Raw genomic sequence first — 18,689 nt, 5'->3', positions numbered from 1 at the left:
CAGAAATGAACACATCTCATGCTCACCAGCAGGCCTTCATATTCTTCCTCCAGCTGATGAACCGCAGCCTTCTCCCGCTGAAACAGAGACAGGAAATACTTAGTGAGCTTTTCACAAGTTGCCTACTTGCTAATATTTCCTTTACAGTGTTAATATCACAATAACTGCAGGTGGTAACTTGCAAATGCCTACAACAGACATGGATGGATGCACCACTGGAGGACCACGGCAAGCATAAAACCAAGGCTCAGACAAACTTACTATCCTTAGGGATGCTTAGCATGTAACTCTTGAAACTGGATTTCTTTCTGTACCAAAGTCCTAGGCCAGCCAGTCCTGGAGCTAGCTTTGGAGATTATGAAGTACTATAAATTACAATGTGAACAGAAGGCCACAATTTTTATTCCCACTTTTATGGCTGATAACCTGCCCAGCCTTGGAACTGGTATTCTACAGGGCCAGACTATCACCTTTCCTATTTGAAACTGAAGGGAAAAAAGGAGTAATATCCCTTTCACTCTTCAGCTTGGTTGAGAAATCAGAGCTCCAGAACAGAGTGCCTTTTCTTTAGACTGAACTCTCTCCTCCCAATTTAGAGAAAAGATGAATGGAAATGAAATAAGCCCCCTCTCTCATCTCTGTAACTGCTGGGCTGATAGCAGAGGAAGGTAACTGCATTTTCAGTGACTTCTTTATTCCAATCACAAAATTCAGAGTGGAACAAAGTCTCAGAAGGGGAAAAAAATTAAAGAAATCAACACCTAGAAAAGCTTTAAGCTTAGCTCAGAATTTGTGCATGCTTCACAGAAAAAAACCTGATGACTCAAGCCTGCATCTGAGCACCCACCTTATTCTTTCACTTTCTTGTTTAACACACCTAGACAGCAAGTGAGAATAATCATTCTTAGTCATTCTTGTTACGAAAAATGTTGCAATATTTATTTGCCAGCCTTGGTATGCAACAACAAAAAGTTAAATAGCTACTAAATTTTCATTTCAAAATCTGGGAAAAGAACTGAAACACAACTTTATCATGAAATTACGGTTGAAAGTGGTAGCTATCATGACACCAGTGCTTTCTGAAGAGAGGATGAACTACTCAATACTCCTTCTTTGTAGTGGAACACCAGTAAAGCAAGGATATAAATCTAGACTAAGCAATGTGTAAGGGACGTCAGTAATTACCAGATCTGTTTTGACTTTGTCCAAGTGCCAGCGATAGTCTCCAATGGCATTGTGAGTTCTCCTATGGTCTCCTATTTGTTGCTCAATGGATGCTGCATCAAACCCCCACTTCACTAGCTCCATTTCAGCCTGGGAGAAAAAAACAGTATTTGTACTTTCATTTCCAACATTACTACCCAAACTGGAGCATAAAGGAATGGAACTGAAGAAAACATGATTATGCAGTAGAGAGTAAAACTGAACAAAGGAAAGTTCAGAATAGGAGGTTACAATTTCTTTAAATTGTCATCAATTAAGCTCTGTGACCGGCTCCCAAAGCAGAAGAAACAAAGTAGGAAAAATATTTTTTTATAATTAGACTAGATGAAGCACACTCAGTAATGTATTTTCATCTGTTTTCTTTGAATCAAACTATTTTTTTATGTTCTACAATATAGTTACATTCTTATCACTCTGAAAACAAACTATGACTTTATCAAACAATGCTGTTCATGCAATTCATGTGAAAATACCCATTTAAGTTCTGTAGCCCAATACATTATATTTCCATTTTAATTTTCCTCATGTAAACTTCAGTAACTTGAGTTAAATCCAGTCAAACTAAATGAAAGAAAAAACCCCAGAAGATAAACTCAAATTATTATAAAACATTTTGTTTGTCTTGCATCTTGACAACATTTATTGTAGGGTGCCAAGCGAAAGTCTCCAGAAACAGCCTTGGAAAACGGTAATATTATTCATAATTATTAATCCAAAAACTGACTGCAGTTCTTTGTTTCATTTTTTCCAAATACTAACAGCCACTGAATTCACAATTCAGCTCCTCAAACCCCAGATCCTCCTTAATGCTGTAAAGATACACTACGACTCTGTCTGAATGCCTGTCTGTGCATGCACACAGTCAAGAACCAGATATCTTCATCCTGGGTTGGGACTGAATTTGGAAATTACCAGTCTGGATTCAAATCTCTATGAGTCAATAGATGACAATAAAGCCAGAACGACACTCAAGCATGGGGGTTCAAAGGCAGTGTTGAAAACGATCCAAGAAACAAACCCATTTTTCTTTCAGCCATTTACAAGTTACAGGACTTTGACCCTCCTGGTTATATTTGAACAATCTAAAGAGACTGTAGCAACAGTGGCAGTCATGGCTGGCTGCCAGTATGTGAACAAAGGCTGGATTGCACTGTGCTTTCTCTAATTCTGCATTGGAAATTTGACCAATCTTCCTCCCACCTGATCCTCCTGTCAGCAAACCATCCAGACAAAAAAAAGCAGAAAAACATCAGCAGAAAACCTCAGGTGCTCAGAACTTTTTCCCACATCTCACCACATTACTAGGGGAAACATTATCCTAGTCTCAATGGGAGCATGTACTGGGATACAGCAAGGCATGGTGGAAAGAAGAGGCACGATGGCAAGCTCAAAACAGATTTTCCCAGTGAGCTAAATGCTTACTGGCCCCACTTCAGCTTTTCTGTAGGGACTGAAGAAGGGGGAGGGAGAAAGAAACAGAGGGGGAGACAGAGAAATTCAGAGAGGGAGAGAGACAAAGTGAGGGAGAGAGGGAGAGAGGAGGAGCAGCACGAAAACAGACTGTGGGTTCTCAGTGTGTGTTTTCTACTCCAGGTTACACAAGCAGAAGCTATGCATAGGTAAATTTGTTCTGGGAATGCAACAGACAGTAACTTCAGCACTTCTGTGCGTATTTCAGCACTGACTTCTGAAAGTCTAGTCCCTGTGGCAATCACCTCTACCTTTTGGCTCCCACTGTGATAAAGACAGATAGAGGGGGAGAAAAATTGTAACACACTGGATAATGGTTAAATCTGTGAAGATGGTCCTATCTGTGTAAAGGGTTAAAATAAATATGAATCAAAGGAAATCTGCGGAAGGAAGGAAGGAAGGAGGGAAATATTGAGCACAATAGTTTCTAACACAAATATTCCAGTGCCTTTTGTTATGTTAACAGCTGTGTCCCATTTAGCTTTCAAATCTAACTTTCACACTTTTTCCTCTGCAAAAGAAGACCCCAAATTCATGTTTGTATTTCAGTGGAAATTCACTGTACATAAAATACTGGGGAGATGGGTGGCAGGGGGGTGAGGAAGAGGAAGTTGGAATAATATGCAAGCATTCATGAGTATTTTTACTCTTCTACTGGCACCCAAAACATTACTACATATGAGGTGACATTCATTAACAACACCAAGTTTTAGCATTGTCTCTGGGTTTTGCACTGATTTACCTTCTGCTGCCTCATCCAGTTTAGACATTCACTTGTGACACGTTTTGTGTACTCATCCCAGCCTGAGCCACTTTGAGAGGAGAAGCAACCACCACCTTTGGAGCTGGCCCTCCTGGCACGGGGAACACTGATGGCTTTGTACAGGGCACGCATTTGCTCTTGAAGCTGAAGCAGCCTGAAAGTGAAGGAAGCCCTTAGTGTCTATGAGGAAAGCATGGAAACAATGTAATTTATCTCTCTTACTGGACCACCAGGTATTCAAAACAAAGTGCTGAAAACAAAAGCTGTGGAAAAAATGTACTAACTAAAATTTCATGGAGACAACTAAGGCGTGAACTTCCATCAGGAATACATTACTGCAAGGCCCTTCTCCATGTTAGCATGCCCCCAGTTAGATGTAGTTCCACCTTACTGACTTCTGTCACATCCTGCAACACCACGGAAGGCAGGCACTTGAGATGCCACAAACTTTTATCAGTTCACATTCCCACCCCCAACCTTTCCCTGACAATACCTCTTCTGATACATGTCACAGGGCTGGCCCATCTGCCTCATCTCTCTGATCAGCCCATCCAGGATATCCATTTGGTCATTTGCCTGTGCAAAACACTCTTCCAGATCTCTGTTCCCTCTAATCTGGACACCATCCCCATATTTCAATTCCTAAAACAAAAACAAACAAACAAACAAACAAACAAAAACAATTTTTTTAAAAAAATGGGTGATTAAATTAAATATTCATCTTGGATATCTTAAAAGAGATGTTATGAGGACTGATTATTTTTGAAGCATGATAAGTTTCAACTGCCAGGTCTCTGATTGCCAATTTTAACTGACAGAAGGCCAACTAACTAAGGAGCTGCCGTTGCTGGAAAGTCCTTATTAAAATAAAACATGAAAATTATTAAAATGTAGTATCAACCAAAACTTTCAATAAAGAACAGCACATCTTGACTAATGCTTACTTCAGTGGAGCCAAGGCTTCACACAGTGTGCTAAGTTTTTAAGATACTATGCTTTTGTGTTTAGAAGATGAGAAGCAAACACTGTCCTTGTGGGAGTTGGCAGATATTGTTCCTGATTTTTCACAAGTTACCCTGAGATTCTAAGAATTCCCCCCTCCTACAAAAACGCAGGTTGCACCCTGTCTGCCTGGCTCCAGCTCCATGCCCCATCACATTTGCATCCCACCTTATCACCCAAAAACTAGGCAAATTCTCCATGCACCCTCTCAGTCCAGTGGACCAGCATGGTCGTGGTGTTTCAGTCAGGAAGACACTGCTTTTTGACCTCACCCCACACTGACACAGACATGCTGAACAAAACATAATCCAGTTGATTTTGCAAATAAAAAATATTATGGACCTCATTACTTTGTCCCTTAGAAAGAAAAGAAAGAAACAAAGTAAGCAATGCATGTTGTGGCACCAAGCTGGAACTAAACATCTCTTTCTTTTAACTTCACTGGAATAATATTAATCCTTAGCAAAAGACAGTATTTACTCTGGCATTGATTTTTATATAAATGTGCTCTCATGTCCTGTATCTCTGAAAAGGAAATGAACTGCTAACCACAGAGTTCATTCCTGAAAGAATTTACTGCCTGCAGGGGGTCTAAAAGTGTGCATTAAACTACATTTACTGCCAGAACTGTGAAGGGGTTTCACATCTCAGTGGCCTCAGCAGCAGGGTGCACTCATCACCCTGCATTTCCTCTGACTTCAGCAGGAATAGAGGACATCCCATGTTTGCTGGGACTGAATCTAGCATCGATGAGTAACCCACTCAGAGGCACTATGGGTTTGTACCAGGTTACTGTACTGTAAAGATCATCTGTATGCATTTCAGCTAAAACAGTCAAGAATATTTTAATCTAGTTTCATATACTTCTTTATGAATCATCTGGAAAAACAAAATAAAGATAATGAAGGTATTTCCTATGGTGATTCAGGTTCATTATGGCCCAGCAAATGATGACAATATTCTACAGGACACACTGAAAGCGTGTAAGTAGACATAATATTAGCAACAGCTCTTTACACTGACAGTGGTCCTAACCTAAAACTGAAAAACAAGATGCACTACAATCTGTTTGAGGATGGGTTTGGTTTTTTTAAGAATCAAGAAGTCCCCCTTTTCTTAACCAGATGCATTTCAATCAGTTTTACTGAACAGAGTACAGAGGGAAGAAAGAGATCCACGAAGGAGGTATGCCATTACACTTGCAGTTGCCTCACACAAACAGCTGAAAGGGGAGAAAGGAGATGAAGCAGCAGAGCCTGTGAGTCCAGATAACAACACAGCATTCACTCCCTGTAATATTCATGATCACGTTTGATAAGAACAACAGGAAGCACTCACGGGTTGTACTATAAGCTCAGCTCGCATCAGGCAATCTGAACAGTTTTGCAAAAGCTCCTGGATGGTGTTCTGGCGTCTGGACACTGTACAGGTCCCATTCTGACTGTTGTGGGGAAGAAGAAGATGAAGTAAATACAGAGGAATCACATATTTTGAAGAAATACAAGAAACACAAATTTGGAACAGTTAAGGGAAGTTACATGGAATAATCCACCTCATTTAGGTTCACAGAGACACACACACATTATCTAGCCCTCCTGCAGAGCCACTTTATAATTCTGCAACAGCTGGCATGGACTGACTTTGTCACAGGATAGAGTAGAACATGGAAACTGGCATGCCAGAAAGGAGAAAGTTTTTCTTCCAGCACAGGTATTTGTAGCTTTGATAGACAAAACTTTGGCAGCTTTACAGTGGGAATGAATTATTCACAATCTTTGTTAAAGTCAATACCTAGAGCATAGAGTTGTGTGATGTAATTGCACATGTTATCATACCAGCCATCAAAAGTCAGGGCATAAAAGGAAAGCAGGATCCTTGGCTACACAAGCAAGTCCATTCAAGCATATGAAGGGCCTTTTTACCAGCAGAAATGCACAAAGCTAGTGCAGTGTCTTAAGAAGGAATTGCAAGATGCTCAAGCTATTACAAAAATAGCTGTAGGGCCTGGAGTTAGAGTACATGCTTTCTTACAGATACATAAAGTTTGAGTTTGGAGGTTCCAAGTAAAATTCCAGCACTGAAAACGCCAGTGGGGGGAAAAGCCAAGGCAGGTAAGGGGGTTGTTATTGTTGTCTTGCACATAATCTACTGCATCCATACTGCCAGAAGGTTTCTGGGATTCAGCCACCAAAATGAACCACTGATAGCTGAACAGGGGTGAGGTGCTTCAAGTGAGGAACCATTCCTTGCTGACGGGATCAGACCTCTCAAGCAAGCCCAGGCGCCTCCCAAACCCAAAACCACTACTAACAGATGGTAAGAAACTAAGGTTCTTCCAAGCCCTACCTAGTTTTCCAACTCCTGTGCTCACAGTAGATAACTTTTTCCATTACAAATCACTGAAGAGCCCAACATTCCATACAACACTCATGTCAAAAAGACCATCAGTGGGAACCTGACCAACTCAGAGCCAGCAAGAAATCTGGATTCAATAGAGATCTTTCCACTGACTTCAACAGACTGACCATCCTTGACAAAAGGAATTGTGACAATGTAAAAAACTCAGCAGAACTGTCCTTGGGAAAATCACTGTAGCGCTGAGAAACATTCAGCAGTGTAATTTGAAGAGCTCTCTGCACCATGTCCAGCTGGGGCATCAGCAGCCTTCTGTTCTATCAGCTTGTCTTGAACAAATGGAAAAGGTTTGCCCAACTTTTCAGCAGCTTCCCCCAACACCAGTGAACAGACCCTCAAAAATGTAGAGACAAGACTGGAGAATCACTGGATGACATAAAACAAGCCATACATGTGCAGCCCCCTGCTTGTACTGTGACCCTTTGACTGCATAAACGCTGCGCCCCAGTGTGCTATGCACCACTGTGTACCTTGGAAACAGCTTAGAGAAAACAATTATGAAAAATTACATACGGGTCTGATTTTGTGCCAGGCTCTCCATCAGCTTCCTTTTCTAAATCATTCCTTCTCCTTAGGCATCACTGTTGTGTTTAGATCTAGAAGTATGTGACTGCACTTGAAATTCACATTTAATTACACCCACAATTATTCTCATGAATGAAACATAATAAGAGAGAGGAACCTTCCAAGCAATTTTCTCTTTTTAGAACATCAGAAGAGTATTTTTTCTTCAATCCCTTTTTCAATCATGTCCTGGCAGCTACAAGTGCCAAATATGCATTAAAGCCAAAAGAACTATAGATGGTGGCCAGACTTACACTTTAATAAATTAGTATATCTCCACTGGCTTCAGTTAACCTCAAAGGCATTACTTTGCTTTACAATGAGAGGAGGTCTAAACAATGGCTATCATAGTTAACAAGGTAAAAAGTTGTGAAGAAAAGCTATTTTCAAATAAACTACAAAACAAATTAAAATACAGAAGTAGAATTATAAGTATTTTGTGTTCGTCCCAGTGATGCTTCAATACCTCATCCAGAATTATTGTCCAAATAATAAAATGTTGGAAAAATTAAGATGGTTTAATATAGATGCACAAAACTCTTCCCAAAGCAGGAGCAGATGCCTTGAAGTGGGAGGCTTAAGCACACCCTAATTAGAGCTTCAAAAAAAGATCTACAAGTTGCTTGTTTACAGTTCACAGGGACCTTCACAAGAAGAAAGCAGCACGTATTTAAGGTTCTCCAAACCAATAGAAGAAGATATAACCAAAATAATGGCAAAAGTTGGAGTTATACAAATTCAAACCAGGAAAGAGCACACATTTTATCAATGCTGCTTTTAATACCCTGGATGTTAGTTTTGTTGTTAAAAATCTAACTAGGTTTTGCTAGTTAAAATACAGAGATCAACCCTACAATAATGAGTAAAAAGGTAGTGGCCTGTTAGAGGCACTGGCTTTCAAATCTGTCAAAGGACCAAATGGAGCTAAATGGGTTTACAGGGCACACCCAGAGACAGCAGCTGCCACTATAGGAGATGATGTTTGACAGCACAGCTCCACCAAGTCAACAGGACTTCTTCAAATCCGAAGAAGATTTAGCTGTTCAAATATACTCAAGGGCATAAATCAATATCTGAATTTAAAAACCAAAATACTCAGCAAGACGATACCTCAGCATATACAGGTTGACATATCAGGTGGCACTAGCACAATGTCATATAAGCTCATATTCAATACTTTTCACCCTGTGACAAGTATTTCATGATTAGTTTCAAAGGCCCTCAGTATAACATACTTCTTAATGAACCCAACAGGCCTCCAATGCGGAAGAGTAGATCAAAGGAGAAACTCCAATGCAGAACAGTATGATATCCAACCTTGAGGCAGTAGTAAACAGACAGCCAAAGGAAAACCATTTCCAACATAAAAAATACTGGACCAAAGAAACTGAGGTAAACCCTGAACATGCTGGATGGCATCATAACACGGTACAAAGTATAAAGCTGGATTTTTAGAGTAAAACCATGTAACCTACATGCTATATAAAAATATATTTATGTCCCTCAGGAAGATGTAGGATCCCAGCAATTCTCACAGAACACAGACTTAGTGGATTACTTTACACGGTATTTTGTGAACGTCTTTCTTGCTTTGTCTGATTTTTTTTACATAAAACTGAATGAGTTTAAAGTAATGTTTGGTCATTGCAACAACTATGCTATGACATACTATTGCTGCTATGGCAATTTGATCTAACTCTGACAGCATTTAAAGCTTGAACCTATGAGTAGGATCCTGCTGTATCAGACACTGTAGGCACACCATGCAGTGAAAATATGAACAGATTTTTCATTTGGCTTGCTGCACCCCTGTAAATACACCGTTATCAACCATTCCAGCAGAATGAGAAAGAATTGGAGGTTGGTCTTTTAGCAGGACTCATAACAAAAGAGTGCAGAGTCTCTCCTACTAATAAATATATACATTGCAATAATCTATTTGCTGTGCTCCTTTGGTTCTGTAAACGCTGCAGAACAGTGCTGAGTGAAACAGCCCAGACTGCTTCAGACCTCAACTACCTTTTTGTCCCTACAACTTAACATTTTAGACTACCACATTTATTTGGAAGGCAACTCATGAATTTCAAAAATATACTATTAAGCAGAATTCTTTATTAAAATAACTTAGTCTTAATAGTCACTAACTATTAAAGGAACAAAGGAAAACAAAAAAGGGGATAGCTTCTTTGTTTTAAAATTATGAAAACACTTCAAAACACAGATGAATTGCTTTTATTTGGGATCTTAAAATGTAGCCCTCCCTCTCTCTACCCTAGGAAAGGCATAGCACCTTCATGTTGTCACTGTACGGGAGTCGCCTTGTTCCGTGCATGTCAAGGCAGAACACATTGCTCCCTTGTTATACTATGCTCCTGCTCTCCCAGAGAAATGAGAGGACAGCCCAACTTATGCTGACACTGGGATTTGAGGAGGACAGTAGCTCAGCAACACCTCTCTGCTGGAATATACCCCGTCAGAGCTAAACTCAGCCATAACTTGAACTGAATTGAATCCTCTGTTTCTGAACTTGGATTGTGTTTAACTGTTGAGCAGTACCAGTGATCCTCACAAGACCCCCAGCTGTACCAAAACAAGAAACCTGCTTTCAAGGCCATATGATGAGTTATGAGACAGACACAGCAAACCCGGTGGTGCTCACATCACTGGAACACAGCAGGGCTGAGTACTGCTGCCACTGACTTACTCAAGCAGTGAAAAAGTTTCCTAAGTGATATATTTTGAATAAATCAAATATCTTCTCTAAACACTCAGCTTGCACCCACATAGGCCCAGTATAGGAGCTGATGTCATTACTGCAGAACCCGAGGAGCAAGGAAGAAAGTCGGCTACCTTCTGCTTTCTCATTTGCCTCCTGCTGCTGAAGACCTGCACACTCCCAGCATAAACGACTGCAATGTGGAGGCTGCTCTGGTTTCTGCCTTTGTTAGTACACATGAAGAGGCCACCGGGTTATCTAGGGAGGGCAGGGGAGTACGATTAGTGTCTAGAGAAGCAGGGTGGAAGAGACACAGAAGCACATCCAGCTGTACTGAGAGGCCTTCCAGCAGCTTCACAGTTCCTTAAAGCTTTGGAAATACAAAGACGATGCTCTTGTCTAGAAGATACTACTTGAAACAAATTAGAATAATCCTTGTTACATTTTCCAATTCCTCCACAAAACTTTTAGCCTTTTTTTAATTCATTCTAAAAGTGAAGGAAGCTTTAGAAAAAAAGTCTTTGAGCAGAATCAGAGTATTGAGTGATTCTCATAAACTCAGTGAGATCAAAAAAACAGCACTTCTTTTTCTTCACACTTCCCCCCTCCACACAAACTTGTTTGAACAAGCAATAGATTCATCAAGGGATTACCTGGTATGCCCAGAGTAGTCAAGTCAGAGGAAAAACCTGACCTGGAATCTCCATTCCCAGCACACAGCCTGCACATACCACTGGACTAAACCACCACCCACACGCCACCACCTGCCAGTTGGGTGTGGATACCCCAGAAAATGCACTGGCATATGCTGGCTAAAGGTGGTGAATCACAATATCCATAACAATACAAAGCAAAATTAAAATATTATAACCCAGCTTTCCCCCTCTCACCTAACAGAAGTTGAATACAAGTGTCAAAGCATCAAGAGTTTCATAACTGGGTTCTCCCCACATGTCTCTGGTCTAACTAGGATCACTTTTGGCACACCATGGCCTCGCCAAACTAGTCCCATCTGCCAAGTATGCACATAGACTAAGGCATGATGGCAGGAAATCTCAAAAGACATCTGCATCTGGCACAATCAGGCTCTAAATACCATTAGAAATGTGCAAAAATTTAGGAGTCACTAGTGAATTATTGAATTATTAAGACCCCTGAGGCTTAGTACCCTCACGGCATGCAGGGTTTCACAAGGGATCCTGCCACACCTATTCACAGAAAATCCTCATGCTTTTTCCCACTGGTATGAATCACCGGGAGCAACAGAACCGTTCTAAAGGCCACACCTGCCCAGTGCAGCAGGCTGCAGACGTGCTGCCTCTCCCACCACCGGCTCTGGGAGAGAGAGGTGGTGCCAAGTGCTGGGTCTAGCCTTGACCACGGAAATACACCTCTGCTGGAGAGCAGACGCTCAAAACGCAACAAACCCACTTTGCCAGACAGAGGCTTTCACACCTGCAAAGGTAGCAACCTTCAAATCTCACACATCTAACTACAGAACAATGGGTTGGGACTTTCTCCTCATGCCGTGGCACTATCACCAGCTGTCACAGAAACCCACTTCTCTGCCAGCCAGAGCACAGCCGCAGGCTCTGCCAGCATGGCAGGTATTCAGCAGCAATTCAGACACATTCCTCCCTCTCTGTCTGAAGAGCTCAAAGGGGAAGTTACCATGCCAGCTCTACCACCACTCAGCTTAGTCAGGACTCTTCAGATCCCTGTGAGACTGATGAGAAGGGCAAAAATGTGGCTTTGAGTCAGTTTCCTCCAAGTTTACTTTGTCTGTCAGTTCCTGAAAGTAATGTCCGGGCACGGGATGTGAATTTCTAACTCCTTTTAACTTGAAGCACAGAAGTTAAGTTAATCCTTAAGCAGAATTGTGTAAGTTAAATTATGTTCATATCATTCAGTGACCATGAATCCTAGGCTATTTTTTTCCATAACCTCAGCAATGACAAATAAAACTGCACAACTTTGCATTTTTTTCCTTTCTTTCATAGTTTATCAGATTTTCTATCTCCGTAGCAAAGACATTGATAAATATTTTTCTGATGAATTGGCAGTTTAGCAGCATGTGACTCACTGTCAAGCTGAGTATCTGTACTCTGGGCCAAGCTCATCCTGAGTTCCCAAGCCAGAAGAAACCGGGAATGTTGTAAAAGCACCTTGCTGAGCCCTAAGGGTAGGGAGAGTCTCATATTGCTCTGTGAGTAATGTAATACTCAGCACAGACTTGTTTGGCAGAATACGCCCCAAAACTTACAAGACTAGACCCTACCTTGAATCCTTCTGCATTTAAAAGTTAGGGTAGAGTGGTCTTCCCTGTTGGAAAAAGAAGCCTCAGTTTTCTGAGTTCAGTAGACACCACTAAACTTTGGCACTGCAGACGTCTGGCTAAATGCAATTATTCAAAACAATTCCACAGATGATGGCCCTGATCCTGATAGCACAACATACAGGATTTAGTGGATTTTCGGCACAAAACACATGTGCAAAATCAGGCATAACTGCCTTTTTTCATTAATTGGCAACAAATGTATTTTTGGATACGTTTTAACTCAGATGAGCACTGACTAAAAATAAACCTATGCAACCTCCTTGTCAGAAATGGCTTCCCAAAAAAGAGATATTCATATTATGTTATAAAGAGTAAATGAAAGGTTGTTAACCTTTTGATCACTTTCCACTCTTGCTACACCACCATTGAACACTACAGAAAGAAAAGCCTAAGAAACTATAGACTGGTTAAAAATATGTAACAAAAGCCAAACAATAATAAATTAAAGGAAGGTATTCCTCCTCTAGCACAAGTCAGGAGCGATGGGGAAGACACTCTAGTGCGCCAAAGTGTGGAAAAAGAGAATGGTCAGGAAGTAAAATGCACTGCCATTCATTTTTCATGCTTTGCTTGTGTCTTGTAACAGTAAAGGTATTTGCCATGAAGCACCACTAGGAAAACAAATCCTCACAAATGCAAGGCAGCAACAGCGTTATGGAGTCCCAGTATGTGTACTCTCCAATAGTAAAGTACTGAATTGTTCTAATTATATAGAAATAAATAGGTATTCTCATACTACTGTATTGGTAACTAGATGTGCTCTAGCTGCAATTCATCGTAACTAACTTACCTGCACATACACCAAACCGAAAGTCAGACAAAGAACAAAAACTAAGAACCACACAAAGTAATAAACAAAAAATACATAGAATGCAAGTTTTGTCATTCATTCAGTGGTTCTCTAGCAACAGGTCTGACACACCTAAGCAGAGCACTCTGTGCTCTCTAGGATAATCATAATTCTCTACAGCCACTTATAGATTTTGCTTGATATAAAAAAGCCTTCTTGTTCTCACCTGCTGTTTATTATTTACTATGCATGTTTAATTCTTGTCCTTCTGCAATCTTATTATGTACTATTCATAAAATCAAGCCTTAAATTCTAACACAAAATACAAGTCAGTGCTTCTGCATCAATTCCTAAATCAGTGGCATCAATAATTAGACCAACAGGTTTAATAGGGCCTTTCCATGCATAAAAACCTGTAATCACAAGCAGCGTTTTGTATAGGTGCTGTATCATAAAACTGCTCTTTCCTTTGGTGACTGTAACTGCTGCCTGCTTTTCAGTCCTGTGAACTCGCAGCTTAAGGAGATTAAAGAAGTCTTCATGACCACTGCATTTATTTTCATACATTCACAGGACCACTCTGGTCCAAAAAGTCCTTGCCAGATGTGACATGCACAGATTGCTGGTACAGCTGCATCCACAAGTGCAGGCATTCTCCAAGCTAGGATTCACAGCCGGCACCCTGGCTACAAGAGCTTGACTGTGCCTGCAGCAACAGGGTAAATAGAAAGTTAAAAAGGTGGAGGGGAGGAAAGCAGACCGAGGTTGCTTGTTACACATCTTTGCTCCCTGGCTCTAAATGTCAGGGATCGCCTTATAAAATATCATGACTTAAAACTCCCAAGCCCTAAACAAGCTAGAAACAAACTCAAAAATGAACACGAGAACAATTCCCACTAGTTAAAACAGTTTTATAGTCTTAGTTATTGCAACTACTGGGGAGCGCAGAGCCTGCGTGTATGGGGTATAAAGCAATTCATCTCAGTACAGCTTTGTTTTACGTCACCAAGCAAAGCCAAGGTTTATCAGCAGAGAACTGTTGGGTCAATACAGCCAGCACGGACCCACTTACAGCTCTGAGTGCAAAGGGAAGACATTGCTTTTTGTTCCTGTTACTCTCTTCAAGGAGAGTCACCACCAAAAGTGTTTTGTTCGTGTTTTTATAAGTAAGTTCTTCGCTTGCGTTTAAATGCCTTTTAGAAGTAAAAAAGACTCCTCAGGAAGGAAGAGAAAAAAGAGACTTGCAAGCTTGCACACCTAGGAAATCAAACCGCAAGCAGCCTCACGGCAGCTCCCCGAAGGCGGCCCCGATCCAGTGGGGCCGAGGGTCGGCTGGAACCGCACCTACCCGTATCCGTCGGAGGCGTAGTCCCCGCCGTAGGTCTTCTGGTAGTAGTAGGTCTTGTGAGTGTGGGTGCCGCCGCCGCCGCCGCCGCCGCCCCCCACCACATGGGAGCTCATCTCGTAGCGCAGGTCGGTGCCCGACTCTGCCCGCGCCATCCGGCCCAGGGTGTTGATGCGCGGGTGCGACCCGCCGTTGATGCTCATGGCAGCGGGGGAGCCGCCCGGGGCGACAGGGGCCGAGGGGCAAAGCCACGGAGAGATTGACCCAGACCCGACGGGGGGAAAGGCATTCACCGCCGGGAGCGCTCGCCGCGGTGCCGCCGCTCCCTCGCAGTCCACCGAGGGCCGGGGAAGGGCCGAGAAGAGCCGGGGATCGGGGCGGCCCACAGGTGAGGGCTGGGCAGGGGCGCCGCGAAGCGCTGTGCGGTGCCGGGCGGCCGGCGGAGGCTGCTTGGCGACGGCGGCAAGAGCGGAGGTCCCGTCTCGTCCCTCCCCGCCGGCAGAGGAAAGGCGAGGCCACACCTTTCGTGGAGGTTTTAAGCGGCGCTCCTGGGCGTGGGGCCGCCGCCTCGCCTGCGTCCTCCGCGCCTCCTCGGCGGCTGCCTCGGGATTCTCCGCGGCCTCGGCCCCCGCCCCGCCGCGCCCGGCGGTGCTGTCGCTCCGCAGTGGCCGCCCGGGCAGCGCACGGCCTCTCTCACCGTCACACCGGTGTGTCCACCTTCCTCGGTGCGTGTGCTGCCCTCGTGAGTTGCCAGTGGAGGTTGAAGCCCATTGGAAATTCCCTCCCTCCCTGTACCGTAACTACTGACTTGCCCTTGCCCTATGGCTGTGGCCGAGGCCCCGGGGCATGGGGCAGCTCGCCCGAGGACCGGGGGCGCTGCGGGGCGGATGGACGGGTCCGGGATGCCCTCGGCACCAAACACCTTGTGCCACTCCGGAAAGCAACCGGCACCTGGACAAGGCAGCGCAGGTTAAATCGGCACCATTACGTCCAGGATGGGTCTGGTCCTCTGGCAGCTGCTCCCTCCCCTTCGCATCACAGGGTGTTGATGCTCGTCGGGAAAACAACGTGCGTTTCATCAGTTCCAAAATACACAGAGTCCAACGTTCAGGAGGGCTTTGGGCACTCCAAGCCCAGTGCGTTTCTGAAATGGCACTGAAACTTGTGCACCAGCACATGAAATGTTGGAGTAGTGCCGTGCGCTGACTGCATTTGTGCAGGAGAAAGAGGGTATTCAGAAACGGGCATTCAAAATGACTTTTCCCCTTGGTTTTTCATTATTCTTGTCTTCTGGTGCTCTGAAAGTTATGCTTTACTCTTAGAAAAGTATAAAATAAGCCAGATCCTAGGAGACAAAGTCATTTTAACACATTTGTGTGTGTACAGGGGGTCTGGAAAGGCAGTTTCTGTAGGATGTCCAGCGCTGCCTTTGTTACCGGCTGTTGACCACTGGGTTAGTCTCAAGGATTGACTGGGAACTATATCTTAACTACTCTCAGTGGCACTGCCTGAGCTGGTCTGGCTACTTGTCCATGGTGTTAGAAAACAAGGATGAACAGGTTTTAAGAAGTAGCAGTCACTCATGAATAACCTTGTCAAGCTTTTCTGAAATAATCCTGAAGCTTTCATCCTAACATGCAGTACAGGAGCTAGCCATATCAATCACCCGATGCTCTGTAACAACATATGTGTTGGAAGTTTTTTAAACTTGTGTGAGATCACCAGCAGCTCACACCATGCATAAGTTCTTGGGCCTGTGTATGTCTTTTCTGCACTGATTATTTTCCTGGTATTTTAAATCCAAGCGATAGGCCACGAGATAGTAGGTAACAACTACATAAACGTACCAAAGGACAAGACTTTCTAAATTATTCAAGAGAAAACCAAACAAGAGCAGTTCTCCCCAAAACACTGAAACTGACGGGGCTCTGTGAGAGCACCACTGCACAGGTTATGTGAGAACCTGACCTGCTGCTGGAGGTGATGGGCAAAGTGTAGCGTAGTGGAGACATAAGAGCTCCTCCAGGCAAACGTGGGGTTGCTTGGCCCTGAAAGGCATCCTGATGGCACCGCCTGGAGTTGTACAGAATGCTACAGACAGCCAGAATGCAAGTTGGCTATTATATGTGAAGTCATACACTGACTTCTATATTGTAATATATGTGCAGTATTATATATAACGTGAATCATTATATATGAGTGCATATATATATACACACACATACATATATATTGTGTATATATGTGGATTTGGGATGCTGTTTTGAATACAGATTACATCTGCACAATTTGATTATTTGACATCACATTTCAAAGTCATCAGGGAGCAGAATACAAAAACAGTCAGGATGAGTAAGAAAAACAAATACAGAGGCTTAATGTTGTAAAGAGGGAAGAAAAAAAGGTAGAAAACAGATATGGAATAGGAAAGAAATGCAGAATAAAGGAAACTTTAACTTTGTGCCTTGATACTCCACTCCAAACTTTCTGAAACGTAAATACAAATCTCTGTATATACACCAGTGTATATAGAAATCAGATTTTGTGAGTGGTGGTGTATCAAGCCAGGTATTTGTATTTAGACATACAAACACAAGGCTTTTTTTTTTTTTTAGCAAATGCCTTATAAAGCTGTCCTTTTATATTTATGTGTATTTAGAAATCCAAACATATTACGCTGATTTGAGGTTCTTGCTGAGTTTTAGCACCACCTCCAGTCAGCCCCACCTTTCAGCTTGGACTTGTGTGCCAACTCAGTGAGACATGCCATTATTTGTGATAGAGACAGCATGTGTGTGATACACCCAGAGGCCTGGATGAGTCACTGTTACCTGGACACAGAAAAGTGTACTTAAATAGAAAGTGGACTCTGGTGGTCCTTCTTGCACAGCTAGCCCCACTGAAATATAGAGGAGAAGATAAGACTGAACTGATACTGAAAACAGCACAGCGCTCCTGTCTTGTGTTTTCATAGATAGAGAAATTAAAGAAATAAATATAAATAATTAAATTTGCTGGAAGTCAGTATTTCCTGGGTGCTTACCCTAGGTGGATTCAGTTTTCTTGAAGCAGAGCCAAGTCACATGGATATTATTTAAAATTCATCCAAATGTATGAAAATATCAGTGTCATAACTGGATGATCTCGCTTAAACCTTTCTCCATTATTTCTGGAAAGACCCAGTCCTGAGATACCTAAGGCCACATCCTAAATTCCCTGATTTTCTTTGACATCAAAGAGTTTTTGAGTGCAAATGTCCAGAAAACTGCAAGCTGTAGTTTCTTAGCATAAGGTATCCCTCCCCATGGCAGTGGGGTTAGAACTAGCTGATCTTTAAGGTCCCTTCCAACCCAAACCAGATCATGATTGTATGATTTTCCTCCCAAGGAAGGAGAGAATGAAATGTAGTCATTTTGAGTTTCTAGTTCATCTCCCTGAACAGAGTTCTGTCTCCTAAGGTAAGGATCTATTAAAATTGCGTGGGTCTTAGGAGACCCTCTTTAAGCAAGTTAGTCTAGAGGACATGTAATATTCCCTTAGGCACCTTAACCCAAGCTAGAGCCAAGGTTTGTGCTGTAGCCATGTTTCCTAACTTGCCTCCCTTAGAATTGCAGAGACTATGAAGATGTTAGGAGAAAGCAGTTCCAAAGAGGCAAAGTGTTTGCACCTGACAACTGCTTTAGTAAACAGAGAGAAGCTCCTTTATACATAATACTAATACTTGGCATGTCTCTTTAGTTTTCATAAAAGGCTCCTTCCCAACCACAAATGGTGTACCCAAAAGCTCTGTTTTAGGCTTAGGCTGCTGAACAGTGGGTCTTTAACTATTCAGGACACTACCTGAGCTGAACTTAACATGTTGTGTTGGTCCCTATCTACATTAGGGAAACATCTATATTTTATCTTAAGAACTGAATTCCCAAGGGCACATTGAAATTCCCCTCAATGGCTTGCTAATTCATAGCTTTTGACAGTAGTTGCCAGCCCCTCCTATTTCACATATCCTATTCTGAGCTTATTTAATGGCATCTTCTATTTAATGCTCTCCTTTCCTGTATAGGA

General features: G+C 42.6%; 1 protein-coding gene across 3 annotated transcripts in view; it reads right to left on the bottom strand.

Moving 5' to 3' along the window:
- DSP (desmoplakin) overlaps positions 1 to 15,070 on the bottom strand; it is a 38,173-nt gene extending 23,103 nt beyond the window's left edge. For 2 of the 3 annotated variants that reach the window (XM_017808615.1, XM_017808617.1), the window contains exons 1-6: positions 14,631 to 15,070; positions 5,798 to 5,900; positions 3,951 to 4,099; positions 3,437 to 3,611; positions 1,186 to 1,314; positions 27 to 77 (exon numbers count right to left, since the gene is read on the bottom strand). In XM_017808615.1, the coding sequence (XP_017664104.1) occupies positions 27 to 77; positions 1,186 to 1,314; positions 3,437 to 3,611; positions 3,951 to 4,099; positions 5,798 to 5,900; positions 14,631 to 14,830 (807 nt within the window). In that variant the 5' untranslated portion in view covers positions 14,831 to 15,070. The remainder of the gene's footprint in view (positions 1 to 26; positions 78 to 1,185; positions 1,315 to 3,436; positions 3,612 to 3,950; positions 4,100 to 5,797; positions 5,901 to 14,630) is intronic. The other variant, XM_017808616.1, reaches the window with a different exon arrangement.
- Between the last annotated feature and the right edge of the window lie 3,619 nt (positions 15,071 to 18,689).

The sequence above is a fragment of the Lepidothrix coronata genome, unplaced genomic scaffold (assembly GCF_001604755.1).
Source record: "Lepidothrix coronata isolate B3197 unplaced genomic scaffold, Lepidothrix_coronata-1.0 Scaffold23, whole genome shotgun sequence".
NCBI lineage: Eukaryota > Metazoa > Chordata > Aves > Passeriformes > Pipridae > Lepidothrix > Lepidothrix coronata.
The sequence above is the reverse complement of the archived record's forward strand: the minus strand, read 5'-3'. Positions and strand labels throughout refer to the sequence as shown.